Raw genomic sequence first — 14,333 nt, forward strand, 5'->3', positions numbered from 1 at the left:
AAGTGTTTTTCTTTGAACCAACTGGGACTTGTTAAATAAGTATTTCGGATGGGGGACTAATTTATTGTCATTTACTAAAAAACTGAAAAGTGCTTCGTGCTCTGGTTTTTGTTTTTGGTTTCTGTTGTTGTTCTGTTTGGTTTCTTTTTAGAGAAACCCTCTTATTGAAAACAGATCATTCCTAACTTAAATTTTCATTTCCTGGAAAAACAAAACAAAAAAAACAACCCAGATTTTCCATCAAAATATTTCAGTTAAAGAGCTATGCCAGGTCTCCAGGGTATCCTTCTGAAAAGGCAGAAATAAAACTTAGTAAAGTTAAAGAGTGACAATCAACAGACAAATATTTGGTTCTGCTCTATGTTTCTTACTCGTGTAAAACTCTTACTGGCATAAAAAATGAGGGCAAATTTCAGCATGTAGGAACTGGAGAACCCTGCCCAGCACAGTAACTCCCAGATCTGTTCATTTTCCAGGAGTAAACACATTTTACACGCACCTCAGGTAACCTACGTGTTCATGTTACAGAGAGAGTCCAACAAGTGAAAAAGGGATGTGAATGTACTGTGAGGGTGGCTCAGCAAAGGTTTTCCTGTAGCTAAAATACATCTGGCTCTGTTCTGATTGGGAAATCACAGAGCTCAGAATGATTTGAGTATTTCCTTATGCACAACAGCAGCAGAAAAACTCCATGTGCCTTAACCTGTCAAAGTCTGCTCCCCTTAATCGTGTGGAGAAATCAGCTGCAATAAGGAACTTGAATGCAGCATCTTTGACCTGAAACTAAAGATTCAGAGCAGAGATGATGGAAATGGTCCTGGGAAGTCTGAGAGGCACAGACCAAAGCTCAAATCTACAGCACACTGGTGTTAATTTAATTGTGAAATAGCTTCATGTGTTTCTCCAGAAAAGCTTGTGACCACCATGGGCACTGTTCTTTCTGATGCCACAGGAACAACTTCCAGCTCCACACCTGTACCCACCGACTGCCAAAAGCACCCCAGAGCAGTGAGGGAGTGTGTGGCTGTGGCTGGGGAATTTCTTCTCTATCTCTTTTGTCCATCACCCTTCTCGAAGGGGCAGACCCGGCTCAGGGGCAGTGATATCTTCCTTACAAGTCCCTACCCTGGGAAGGGTTGTGCTCCCTGGGGCACCGCTGTGCTGGCCAGGCTGGCAGGTGAGCGGACCCGCCGGGATGTGAGCTCGGGAGCTCGCTGGAATGGATTGCTGTGCTGGGATCAACCCGCTGTGAGCCTGGAGAGGCTGCACCTGGTTGGATTGCCCGCTGCTTTCCCTGCCCGCCTCTGGGGCCTTTCATCAAGTCCTCGGCGTCCCCCATTTGTGGGACAAGTGACAGCCGGGCTCTCCTGCTTGGGCAGCCCCAGGAGGCTCCCGGGGGGCTGCAAGGCAGGCGGGCAGGGAGTGATGGATGGCGAGGGCAGGAAGGATGGATGGACGGATGGATGGCTGGATGGCCACGGCTGGGAGGGGGCCGGCTGTGTGTCGGCGTGGTGCCGGCCCGGGGGAAGGGGTGGGGGTCGGGTGGGTGTGCCCCGCTCCCGCAGCCGCCGCCGCGGTCCGCCCCGCTCACAAGGTGCCTGAGCCGGAGAAGGAGCAGCAGCGCCGCGTCCCCGCCGCCTCCGCAGCGCCCGCCCCGCCATGCCCAACTTCGCCGGCACTTGGAAGATGAGGAGCAGCGAGAATTTCGACGAGCTGCTGAAGGCGCTGGGTGAGGCTCGGGGAGTCGGCAGCGGGTTGTGCCCCGCGGGAGGGCGCGGGGGGCTCGGCGGGCGGGCACAGGGCTGGCACCCCGACACAGGGCAGGCATCCCGGCCAGGGCAGGCTCCCGGCACAGGGCTGGCACCCGGCACAGGGCTGGCACCCGGCACAGGGCAGGCTCCCGGCACAGGGCAGGCTCCCCGCACCCGGGGTGGCTCAGCCCTGCCCGGGGAGGGGCGGCCGAGGCACGGCGTGTCCCGCCTCACCTGCCGAGCTGCCCCGGGGATCTGTGCCCGGGCATCCCCCGACAGCCGCGGTCCGTGCGGAGCCGCCGCAGCCCCGCAGCTCCCGGCCCCTCGCCCCGCTCGCCGATCCGCCTGATGCCGGGCGAGGTCAGCGCGGGGCACGTCATGCTCTGCTTTCCTCCCCGCTCTGGCCAGGTGTCAACGCCATGCTCAGGAAGGTGGCGGTGGCAGCCGCCTCCAAACCCCACGTGGAGATCCGCCAGGACGGGGACCAGTTCTACATCAAAACTTCCACCACTGTCCGCACCACCGAGATCAACTTCAAAATCGGGGAGAGCTTTGAGGAGGAGACGGTGGATGGACGAAAGTGCAGGGTAGGAAAGAGGGCTGGGGTGTGGGTGTGTGTGTTTTTACCAAGTTCTTTTTAGATGGGACGAACACATCTGCTGCTGGTGTCCCCGGGCAGTGGCATTGCTGCCCTCCATCCTCTTCTTGCCAGAAAGCTCTCTTTGGGGGTTCTTGGTGGTCAACACTACTCTTGTCCCTCTGGCAGGATAAAACTGAAATCTGAAGGCAACAGAGCTCGACAAAAAGAGCACTCCCAAAAGCAGAGTTCAGGTGCCTGTTTGCCAGCTCCTTGGCTGGCAGGGGTTTATCTGGCTCTTTTTGCTTCCCTCTCCCCTGGAGGCTTAGACTGCAGGAAAAGCTCTCCCCAGCCTCTGTCCCTGACAGAAACATTGGAAATGGTGGAGCGAGAGAGACCTCAAGAGTCAGGATTTGGTGCACAAACCTGACATAACTTTTTGTCCTAGATTGAATCAGAGGAGCTCACAAGCAGGACCACAGAGTGTTTGTAGTTTGGGGCTGAAATCCTCTTTCATGCCCTTTGTAAGTGCCTATCTCCAGTTTGCTGATCAGAGTGTAGGACAGACTTTCAGGTGGTGTTATACCAGTTACACCATCTCCTTGAGCAGAGGGGAATGGAGGGCACTCACTGGAGTGTTCTGGGCTTGGTTCTGTGTGTGGGACCTTTGTAAGCACTCGTGTGGCCATGGAGGGGGATTCCAGTCAGCAGCATCTGACACCAGGTTCTCACTGGTGTTGATCCATGGCATCTGAGGCACTGGGGACCAGGGCTGTGGTCACTGCTGTCTTTTGAAAGGAGTTATCAAAGGCATGGGTGAGTTGTGCTTTCCTTGGGCACTTTACTCTCACACTTATAACAGAAGTACGTATAAAACTCTTATATAAAACAAGTACAAACAAAGAGCATCAGAGTGTAGTCCCAAATGAGGATCCAGTTTTAAAACTATCCAATGATGGTGAAATAAATCATCTACTTTCCAAAATATGATCTCTCCTAATTCTCGGGCCCGCTTCTGAGACCGTTGGCACCATTAAAAATTCAGAACCCACTGCCTTGGGTGTGACTGCTGTGAACTTAAATTTAGGAAAAAGGGAAGGAGATTCTGGGAGTCAGGGAACATTCCAAACATCCACTCGATCTCTGGGATGAGTTACTGTATATTTAACAGTTTGTTCAGGAAATGTTGCTGGCTTTGTTAATTTATCTTGTTGGGCAGAAGGAGTGTTTCTGTGTCTTCATGCATAATGCAGATACAATAAAAGTGACCCCCTTTCTGGAGAGGGATTTATGGCTGCAGATGGAAAAACAATAATTATGGCTCTAAGCTATGAAAGTTGGAAAAACCTGAAAGAAATGTGTTTGGGGAAGCAGTCGATTTTTTCCATGTGCTGCCGAATTATTTACAGTCCACTCGCAGCAATCAGTTGTGCTGCTGGGTGTACATAACCAAGATGGGGCCACAGAGCACAGGCTGACAGAGAATAAAATAACACTCCAGAATGTAATTTGCAATATCTGGCAAAACCTGCTGACTGGTGATAGATTTTGATGTACTTTATGGGGTGGAGGGTTTTGTTCTGCCAACCAACTTGATCCATTGTTCGTGCAGACAAAGAGGGAGACACATGCAGTTGTACTGCAAGGCAAAGCTTCTGCAACTGCCACTTGAGAGTGGCTTGTTGGCTTATAAAACCCATTGTTTTGAAAAAATATTTATAAAGCAAACAGCTAAACTTAAATCAGAGCACAGGGGGGTTTTGCCTTTGAACACCTGGGGAGTGTTAACTTGAATTTCGGCGTATATTTGCACCCACACACGTGTAAATAAATGTATATATATACAATCACAGGCTAATGAATGTCTCCCCTGTGTAGTTATAAAGGGATTACTTGCACATTCATCACAGGGCATCCTTCTGCACAGCTGTTCCATTGCACTGTGCAACCATAGTTCAGAATGAAAAGCAAAAGACTTGCCTGTTCGTGACAGTTAAACAAAATCCTATAGTTTTGGGTTTGTGGGTTTTTTTTTTAATTTTTATTTTTCAGTGGTTTCATAGCCGTTATTGAAATTCTTTGAAAAATGCCCACACCCACAACCTTAAAATACACGAACACTCGAACTGTTAACAAAGTTTCTTTAATTTTGGTTGTGGATTTACTCTAGTTTGTTGAAGGTACAGCTAACTTGGCACAGTGCCAGACAGCAGGAAAGGCTGGGGGTGACAAACACTGCATTAGATATGACCACAACATGATAGATAGGGTTGTTTATGCTTTGACTCTGCGGGGACTCCGGTGATAAATAACACGTCAGATCAAATCACACGTGGACAGGGATGTTTGGGGAGGCAGACGTGTCGTTATCGCCTTCCTAATTTACACTTTTCAACAACAAGCGTTCTATGGACACTGAGTGGCTTCAGCCTGCAAAGACCCATTTACAGTTACCTTGTTATTAATACAGACCTCTTTCCGAGCTGCCTCTTGGCACCTTAACTTGGGTGTCACCACTTTCCTTTATCTATCTGTGTGTTTGGCTCTCCTTCAGTGAGCGATCACTCTCACTGCTGCTCATTGTTGTGTCTCTGTCTCGTGCTGCTGGGGACTAGAATTAATGTCTTTCCTAATGGTTTTCTCGCCTGCAGAGTTTGGCCACTTGGGAGAATGAAAACAAGATCTATTGCAAACAAACTCTCATTGAGGGAGATGGCCCCAAAACATACTGGACTCGAGAATTAGCTAATGATGAGCTGATTTTGGTAAGAACCTTGAACCCACTCCATACATGCACCACATTAACAGGGGGTTTTGTTACCACGTAGCATGACTTCTTATTCTTCATTACTTAAATCCATCTGGACTACTACCATTTTCATAATCTTCAACCCATACAATTAGTAAATCACTCTTTTTCCTTTTTATTTTTTTTTTTTTAAGAACAAATGGAGGTATGTGCATGTTCTGACTTGCATTTGATTGTTCTAACTCTTGCCACGCTTTTACTGGTACAATAACCACAAGTGGGCCACTTCTGCTCTGTAAATGCACACTCCCAAAGAATTTGCTTGGTTTATTGCAGATTTTCTCTGCTGGAAGTGATATAAAGGCATTTGACCTCATTTCTGGAGAATCTTCTTTTTGAGGCATGTGCATTATGTTTTGCTTCTTATCCACGGTCACGTGGTGTGTTAGAGGGAGAGATGTGCATGTTGTTAGCATGCTCTAATCTCTCCTGTTTGTGGAAAACATGTAATTTCCTTCCCCAGTTCCCTGGTTATCTGTGAATCAGGTTCAGGGCTGCCTTCAGGAGTTTCTCAGGTCTGCACATTCGCTCTCAGCCAAAGTCCCCCCTCTGGCAGAGGGGACCGGGGGCGTTGGGGCAGCACCTCCTGCAGCTGCCTCCTCCTTTAGATGATCCCTGTTTCTGTTGGAGCTGAGTTCTCCGCACTGCACCTTTCTTCGTTAGTTTAGCAGCGCCCCGAGCTGAGGGAAGACGCTGCAGGACAGTTCACCCCGAGTTCAGCATGGTTTTATTGCACAAGTTCTCACCGGTGCGTTCCGGATAAACAGTTGATTAGACTGCTAACGCCTCATCAGCTTGGACGGGGAAGACGAGGACTGCTGCACTGGGGGTAAGGAAACATCAAAGCAGGGAGGTTTTCTTCCAAACTATCCCACTGACTGAACCTCAAACAGACTCCCCAGTGTTTCTCTAAAGCAGCTGGAGTTCTGTTTTTGAGATTGCATCTGAAACCAAAACAGGACCCAAAGCTAACCAAGTATAAACTGAAAGCTTTTAAGCTGTTAATATTTTTCCAGACATCTTGGAGCTGTTCACCCACAGCTTAGGAGGAGGTGTGTGCTGTTAGTGGAATCACACTGCCTTCCACTGAATGAATACCCCAGTGCTGGAGAATTTCTTTTGACTCGACCACTGGAATTCTTTATATTATCACAACACTTCATGAGGCAAAGCTCTTTGATCTCTACTTTGCATCTTTGCAGTGCACAAAATACGTTCTCAACCAGCATTTTTCCAGCTTTCTAACAGTGAATTTCTGTAGCCGATTGTTTAAGCAACAGGCTAATGAGGCAGCTGTTAAACGAAGTGAACTGCTCCCAGCAAAGCAGGAGAGCCAGTCAGAACACAACTGCCCCCTGCAATCAGCAACGGGAACGGTAATGAACTTGGATAAGAAAGCAGAGTGATTCCAAGATTGTTTTCTTGTTTAATAGAGCCTGTGGAACTTTTCTCAATTAATTATTTATTTTTTTCCAATTAGGATATAAATTAGAAAAACTTGCTTCTTCTCAAAATATTTCCATTTGTAGGATCTCACAACTTTTCCGAAGTTGGTTTACTGGTTCATTTCCTTGCCATTAAAATACAGGCATTCTGATCTGGGTAGGTGTAGATTCCACTTCCACTCTTTACATATCGTGTATAAAAGAACCTCAATAATAGGCCTAACATTTCATATTGCAAATCCTTCTTTTACCACCCCTGATCAAGCCACCTCTTGGAAGAACTTTCTGATTGTTAAGCTAAACCATTGGAAGACCTTGAGCTCCTCGATGTGAAGGAAGCTTTCACTGAATCATTCTTTGAGTGCTTCTTTAACCCCCTCCAGTGTGTGAATTTCCTTCCTAAGCTGTGAAAACCAGAATGGCACAGACTGTTTTGGTAGCAACCTAACACCTGAAGTAGTGCTGACTTCATCTCACTGCTCCTATGTAAAATTATTCTGGTTTATGTGCAAAGACTTTGTTAGCTCTTCTCTGGGAACTCTTTTTTTGGAGCATGGTGGCCTCTTTTTCCCTTTATTCAGCTCTTTGACAATAATTGGCCCTCAGGACAAGCATTTTCAAGCCCTGGTGACATTTGATGGGACTGAATCTTTGCAGATCTTTGCAATACATGGATTAACAATGTCCCAAATCTCCTGACTTCCCTAAGGCTCAGCAGTGAGGTGTTTCTGGGAGTCAGGTGGTGAGTGTGAGAACCTGAGAGTGGCAGAATTAACCCTTCCAGGAGGCAGCAAAGGGAGATGGAAGAGGGTAGGCTACATTTTCTTATCTGTGGTCCCTAATTTTAAAAGCCCAGAATATTCCCTCCAGACTTGGCATTTAACAGCTAAACTGTCTGAAGGGGTTGGCTGAGGTGTTTTCCTCAGCTATGAAAGGGAACAAAGCAGGAACAGGAGCTCTCAGTGAGAAGACCCTTTTGATCTCTCACCTTTCCGCTCTTTGGGGATTTTGGGTGTTTGGGTTTTTTTGTCACTCCAGCAAACAAAGATTCCATTTAGATTATTTTGTCTTGCTTGGAAATCTCCCTTGGTTGTGAGTCTGTAAACCCCCACTTAGATTTTGCTTCTTGCAAACTAAGAGCACAGTGAGAAGCAGAAATCTTTTGTTGTCTTCTCCTCCAGGGATCTTTAGGACCTGAAATCCACTTCTCGTTCCGTTTTGCTGCCCATATCACTTCAAATATTTAACAGTTCCCATCTTCACATTTCCCAAACCTCCCTGCTTACCTAAGAAACACTTTCTCTTCCTTCACTCCTTCTGACAGGCTTCAGTAAGTCTCTGCTTCTGTTTTTATATCCAGAGAAATCTTTCCAGAAGCCTCGAGGCTCCTTCTTAGCTCTTACATACATTTGCAGAAGAAATGGAGAAAAAATTCCTACCCTTTTTTGCAAGAAGTTGCAAGAAATAATCCAAACTGTGTTGGACAAATTGAAAGAAGGCTTGGGGTAGCAGGCAGGGGGTAAGGAATGAGTTTTACCCTGTTAATCCTGGCTGCACAAATGTTGGAGCTTGGCCACGTCATTTTGATCTGATGTGCTGCATTGCTTAGGGGATCCATTTGATTGTGACATTTTCCTGGTGGAAGGATGCATTTTCCTCTCCAGCACAACACGTTAAACAAAATGCATTTATTATCACATGTAATAAAACAGCCACATCGCTGTTGAATTGCCATGACTACCAGGGAGCTAAAATAGAAACCACATTACTGTAAAATTATCAGGCTTTCTTGCATCCTGGCAGAAGAATTCCCTGTGTCCTTCAGAGCTGTCCCCTTGAGCAATGTGATGGCCTTCCATGCCCCACTGTGTCCTCTTTAGCACAGCTTGCTGGAAACAACACTGTTTGTTTGGCAAAGCTTTTCTCCACCTGCAGGTGCCAGTTGCCTTTAGTTGTCCTCAGCTCCTTGCAGCTTGGAGAATGGAATCGCTCAGTAGATGAATAATTATTTGGCTCTTACAGTGGAAGGTGCAGGTCTAAAAAGAGTCTTTTTCAGTGGGGTAAGGGAAGAAGGATCAAGTTCTGCTTTATAAAAAGATGGTCTGAATGTCTCAGAACGTTGCAACTACTTTTATTCTGATCTCATCTGATGCACTTGCTGGGACTTCAGTGCTGCAGTTTTAGAATTACTTGACAATATAGATCAAAAATGCATGAAATGTGCAAGCAAGAGAGGATGACAAGGACATTTCCCCATCAAAGTCCACTTTATTTGTCTTGCCACTATGTTGTATTGTGCTTTGGGTCTGTAGTGCACACAGAGAGTCAGAATTTGTATTTACAAGCCCAGATTCATAAACTATACTTGGATGAGCATTTGAGCAATCGAGATCAGAACAGAACACAAAAATATATATTTCCTTTACTTGTCTGAGAATTATGACCTGGGATTAAGTGCCTTTCCTTCCCTTCATTACCCTCTGTAGTGTTTTTGCTGTTGCTGTGTGTTTTTGGCAGGGACATTAAGGAGCTATCAATCACTTGTGTAAGTCAGAAGAACAAAAGGCCTGCTCTTCACAAAGTTAAAGGATGCTGCTTACAAATATCAGCTATTCAAATGAGACACATTTTTATTCAAGCTTCAGCTGCAACTACTGCTGACAGGGCTGCTCCACGGATTTAAGTTCAACCTGCAACACACAAACATTTTGGAGTGGGTGATTACTGAAGAGGGGCTTTACAAACAGCCTCTGAGCACATTTTGCACAGTTCACCTGTCACACAGGGGCTCTCAGAATCAATCATGGCAAGGGTCAAAGATCACAACATCAGGGGGGGTTTCAAGCATGGATTCTGTTCTGCATTCCCTCCCCAGAAAAAACCGGGCCCTGGCTGATTAAAACTGGTGAGCTGTGGAGCCTTGATGAGCCAGTGAACATTTTTTAAATGATATTGCTGGCTTTTAAAGCCAGACCTGGCGGGTGGGAAGGGTCAGTGCAGATTGGGAGGCACTTTAAGAAGCTGAGTGCCCAAACCTTGGATCGAACAGCGTTAAACCCCCCGGTGTCCAACTTTCCTGTAGCATTGCAGAGTGAGCTTAAATACAATCAGTATCAAAAGGAGGGGCCACTCATCCTTAGCCCAGTGTGAGGGGGTTGCTGCTGACCTCGTTAAAGCAGCCCTGATGGAAGTTCAGGAGCCTGTAATAAATGCAGGCGTGTGTGTTGCACGGGCCCAGTGCTTTCATTTACTCCTTGCCATGAGCAGATTTAACCAGGGGGCTTAGGGAGCTGCAACCCCTGCTCCCAGACAAAGAAAGGAGCCACAGCCATTTCCACCTCGGGCACGCCTGGTGTACGTTCTTCCTTCTGTCATTCATCTGCTGCAGGACCCTGAGGAACCTGTAATTGAGCAGTGCCCACACACAAGGACTGACACTCAGGACCCTGGTGAAGGGCTGGCTTGGCCTGGTGCTGTGCACTGGCACCCTGAGGAGAGGGAGGAGGGGTTGATGTCCGAGTTTGAGAGTGAGGGCTGCACATTCTGGGACTGCAGACCCATTGTGGGGCTGAGGAGGAGAGAGGAAATACACCACATGCCTTTGTTGTGAGGATTTATAGCTTTATTCTGGGTAGCATGGGGGTCTGCTGTGGACAAACCCCTTACTGAACATTCAATTAAATAATATCTTCTTTATTAGTTTGCTGATAAACCCTGTCTTCCTTTTGTAAGTTGCCTGTGCATTTTGGTCAGTTATGAGCAGATTTTTGCATGCACTGGCAGAAGGGATCTTTCTGAGGTGATTGTTTCAATGACACTCTTCCTAATTATACCCTGTGGTCCCTTTATCACAAAGGCTCCTCAGCAAACGTTTATAAAGAAGGCCTTCAAAAAGCAGATTTACTCCTACCAAAATATATTACTGCCCTGTAATTCTCTTTTAATCTCTCATGATGTCAGTGGTCATCAGATTTTGAGTGAACTGAGAGAGGTCAATTTATTGGATTATCCCCCTGCGCAGGGCTTTGTTTGCAGTGTGCTTTTGGACTCTTAGCTACAGATTATGACAAGCCAAGTGAAGAAAACAATTCTGCAATTTGCAGTCACTGCACATTTAAAATCCTATTTTAGCCTTAGGTGGAAGTCTTGCCTTGGAGCGTTTTGCAAGCTGATGAGAAGGTGGTGTTTGAAAATCCTGCATCTTCTGGTTAGATCTGAATTGCAGTTTGGTAGAACTGCTCTTTTTTTTAATTGCTCTGATGAAACTTCAGGACCAAACACCCAGGATTGATTGGTCTCCTTTTTGTTAGGAAGCTCTACTGCTTTAGATCCTGGAGATCATTAAAGTTCTGATAGGAACTATCACTTCTTTCCAATGTGGAATTAGAACCACAGACACTAAACTCTTTATCCTGCCTCTGAATACGAGGATTTAAGTGTGAAGGACAGAGGAGTAACAGCCTTTTGATTTGGATCCTCCCCTGACCTTGGGCCCTGCTGTCCATTAGATGTGTGTGTGAGTAACCACAAGAGGAATGCAGCAAGTCTGAACACCTTCCCCTTCTCTTTCTTTAGTACCACTGAGTGGAGTTCATCAGCAGTGCTAATAAATTACAACGAGACAGGGAAACACCTTTTACGTACGTCCACATTCGAACCATGTGCGTAACTGGGACAATAAAGCCCTCTATTTATGTGCTTCAGTTAGGTTCTTAATCATCTGAATGGGTATAAGGTATAAAAATCTAATGCCAAAAAATGCAGAGGCCACGTAACCTAAGCTGGGTCTTGAGGGAAAGGATGGTTTGAGACGTGCCCAGTGGCTACATGGTACTCCAGAGTCATTTTAATTGGGCTTTGCATGACTTTAATCTCTTTTCAGTCTCGATTTCATGATATCACTGAGTTAAACTGTAGTGATTTTTAAACCGTGAGACGAGAACAACAATCCTTGCGTGTAGCAACTGATTCACTGTGGGTTGGGGCTCCTTGAGAACGACCACATTTCCTGCACTTGATTTTTGTCCAGATGCAGTCCTTTGCCTGAAGTTTTCCAGAGTCCAGAAGTCCCTCTGGAGCTGGGTGTTGGCAGGACAGAATGAAGGGCCCTTGTGCCGTGTCAGGGGCGAGCTGAGCTGGACCGAGTGCTCAGCAACCCGTCCGTGTGTGCCCAGACTCCCCCGCACTGCCGAGCCTGCCCAGAGTTACCGTCGCTTTTTCCTTCCACCACAAAGTTCTGTCTTTATTTCCACGCTCCCTCCAGCGAGTCTTGCAAGGAGGCTGCCGGTCAGACTGGGCTGATGTCTCTGAGCAAGCTCTGTCACAGTCTCAGAACTGCAGGCTGGAATTGCAGACACCGGAATTTCAGACCCTGCTCCCTTGCAGTGTGGAGCACATCAACCTCAAGCTACTCCTCCCTGCAGTGTTCCCTCCCAGGCCAGCTGCTGGGCTGTTCTGAGGAGAACTGCTGCTGCTCAGGCTTAGGGGAAGGAGTTTCTCTCTTCACTCCCCTGAAAGAACAGACCTGAACTGACTGGGGAGGCACGAGAGCTGTGGCTGCTGCAGCCTTTCTCATCAGCACCGGCTGCTGTGGCACCCCCTCACATCCCAAGATGTGGCTGCAGAGCTGTGCAGCTCCAAGTGGCAGGCTGGGGCCCTGCCAGCTCTGGGGGAGCACTGCACAGGGTTTTACTGCCGTTCAGGACTTGTGCTGAGGGAGCAGCAGGGGACCCAAACTTCATTGTGCTTAGCAGTGCCTGACTGTGCCACAGAAAAACAGCCATTGTCACTTTGGGGACCTTACAGGCTCCAAGGACGACCTCAAGGCTTGGATGGTCTTGGCTCTGACTTCCTTTCTCTGGAAGGCTCCTGCTGAAGTAATTTTGCCTTTGTGTATAATTTGGAAATGTTCAAGAAAGCCACAGTTAGGGTATTTGCAGCTGGTGCTGGGGACAATAGAGAACTACCCACATCCTTTAGTGTTCGTGTCCAGACATTTTCATGGATAAGCTAAAAATGTATATAAACATTTATACGATCCTGATGTGCATAAAACCAAAGCCTCTATCCCCAAAATACTAACAGACTTGTCTCCTCAATAATGGGAACAAAACATAAGCCAGAGTCGGTTTTAAAGCCAAGTCCTTTCAAAGAAGAGTTGGCCCAAACAGGTGTAGAAAGCATTAAAACAAACAGTCCAGCTGAATTTTCATAACACACTGGGGTAGGTCTTAATTTATAGTTTTCAGTGAGCCCTTGGCTGCAGTTACTGCAGCCAAACATCCCCCTCACAGCTTGTTAGTGCCGAGCTCAGAACTGTCTGTTGGTGCAGCTTTTTGCAGTCGCTGTTTCCTCCCTCCTGCACCCGTTATTTCCTCCCTGTTTCATTGCTCAGCTCTCAGCCTGCCAGACCTGAAATTCCAGAGAGGGATTCAGGTGGCTTTCTCAGACAGCTGCCCACAATCACTGTCCTGCCTGCATGTCCTGATAATCTGTGTGGCCCCACAGATCCTCCTCATCCCTAACAAACCCCCTGGCCAAGGTCACAGCGCCCTGGAAGGAGGCTGTGACTGCCACTTGCCCACACTGCAGCCTGGCAGAGAGGGCTTGGTGTCCTGGCACAGGGTGGCAGCAGCCTGATGTTTACAGGGGTCATAGCTGTGCATCCTCCTGCTCTTCATCGTTCCTCCCCTCATTTGTCATTTGAACCGCCCGGGTTTGGATCTGCCGCCCCAATTCCACCCGCAAGCATTTCTGGTTCAAAGTGCTGCCTCTGAATATAACAACAGCACATTCCAAATTCTCTTTCCTTTCCTCATGGTTATTTATAAAGGCGTGCCAAGAAACTATAGGGAAAAAAAGGGGATTTATGCATCATTTATCATTCTGACAAAATTCATCGCGCCTCGGAAAAAGAGTCACTCAGATTGCATTCCTCTTCCAAAACGGCTTCTTTCTTTACTCTCATCTGTCAAAAGACAGAGGAAAAATGTATTTCTGCTGTAGAACTAGCTGCTATGGTAAAAATAACAGTTCCAAACGGTGTTAAATGTTTGCTGGTCCCATCTCTTCTGATTGATTTCCGTTTCTTTTCCAGACCTTCGGTGCTGACGATGTTGTGTGCACAAGGATTTATGTAAGAGAGTAAAAAAACACCATCAATTTGCTTGTCATCTGGGCTGAAGTGGAGAACTGTGAACCCCCCCCCAGTGTAACGAGTATCTGTGTGTGCTGTTCCCAATGCGGTGTTGTTTGTGACCATGTGTGTTCTGCCTGGACCCAGAGCCTCTGTTCGCTGTGTTTTGCTTTCGTTCCTCGCTGCAGACACTCTTCTTTCCCACTTTCCTGCCGTTGTTTTCCGTGTCTGCTCTGTGTTTTGTAGTTGTCACTTGCTATGGTTTCCTCGGTTATTAAACTTATTGGGCATAACTCGTGGGTGTTTCGGGGTGTTTTTGATTGCAAACCCAGCGGTGCTTTGGGTGGGAGTGAAACACTCTCTGCCCTCTGCTGAAGTGAGAGTGGAGTTTCACTGCTCTCGGCAGGTACAGGGAACACCTCCCAGGGCAACACAGAAGCGATGGAGGAAAGGAATGGCAGGGCCTTTTGCAGAGCTGCTCTCCCAAACCCAGAGCTCTGCTGCTTTCCTCTCTGTCCTCCCTCCTTGGGAGGGTTGTTGAGGAACCACTCCTGTGTGCTGTGATTCAGCTGAACCAGACAAGGCAAGGCGAGCTCTGTCCCCTCTTCCCTGCTGA

General features: G+C 47.3%; 1 protein-coding gene across 1 annotated transcript; it reads left to right on the forward strand.

Moving 5' to 3' along the window:
* Window positions 1–1,518: 1,518 nt before the first annotated feature.
* CRABP1 (cellular retinoic acid binding protein 1) lies at window positions 1,519–14,013 on the forward strand. The gene is made up of 4 exons (XM_050309420.1): window positions 1,519–1,729; window positions 2,160–2,338; window positions 4,980–5,093; window positions 13,679–14,013. The coding sequence occupies exons 1-4, from the start codon at window positions 1,660–1,662 to the stop codon at window positions 13,727–13,729; spliced, it is 414 nt and encodes a 137-aa protein (XP_050165377.1). The 5' UTR covers window positions 1,519–1,659; the 3' UTR covers window positions 13,730–14,013.
* The last annotated feature ends 320 nt before the right edge of the window (window positions 14,014–14,333 follow it).

Source organism: Myiozetetes cayanensis, unplaced genomic scaffold (genome assembly GCF_022539395.1).
Source record: "Myiozetetes cayanensis isolate MyiCay16 unplaced genomic scaffold, myiCay2020 scf14, whole genome shotgun sequence".
Lineage (NCBI taxonomy): Eukaryota > Metazoa > Chordata > Aves > Passeriformes > Tyrannidae > Myiozetetes > Myiozetetes cayanensis.

Coding starts and splice junctions, on each gene's coding strand:
- CRABP1 (XM_050309420.1), top strand. CDS start 1,660: ATGCCCAACTTCGCCGGCACTTGGAAGATGAGGAGCAGCGAGAATTTC. Junction 1,730..2,159: donor CGAGCTGCTGAAGGCGCTGG/GTGAGGCTCGGG, acceptor CGCTCTGGCCAG/GTGTCAACGCCATGCTCAGG. Junction 5,094..13,678: donor CTAATGATGAGCTGATTTTG/GTAAGAACCTTG, acceptor TTTCTTTTCCAG/ACCTTCGGTGCTGACGATGT.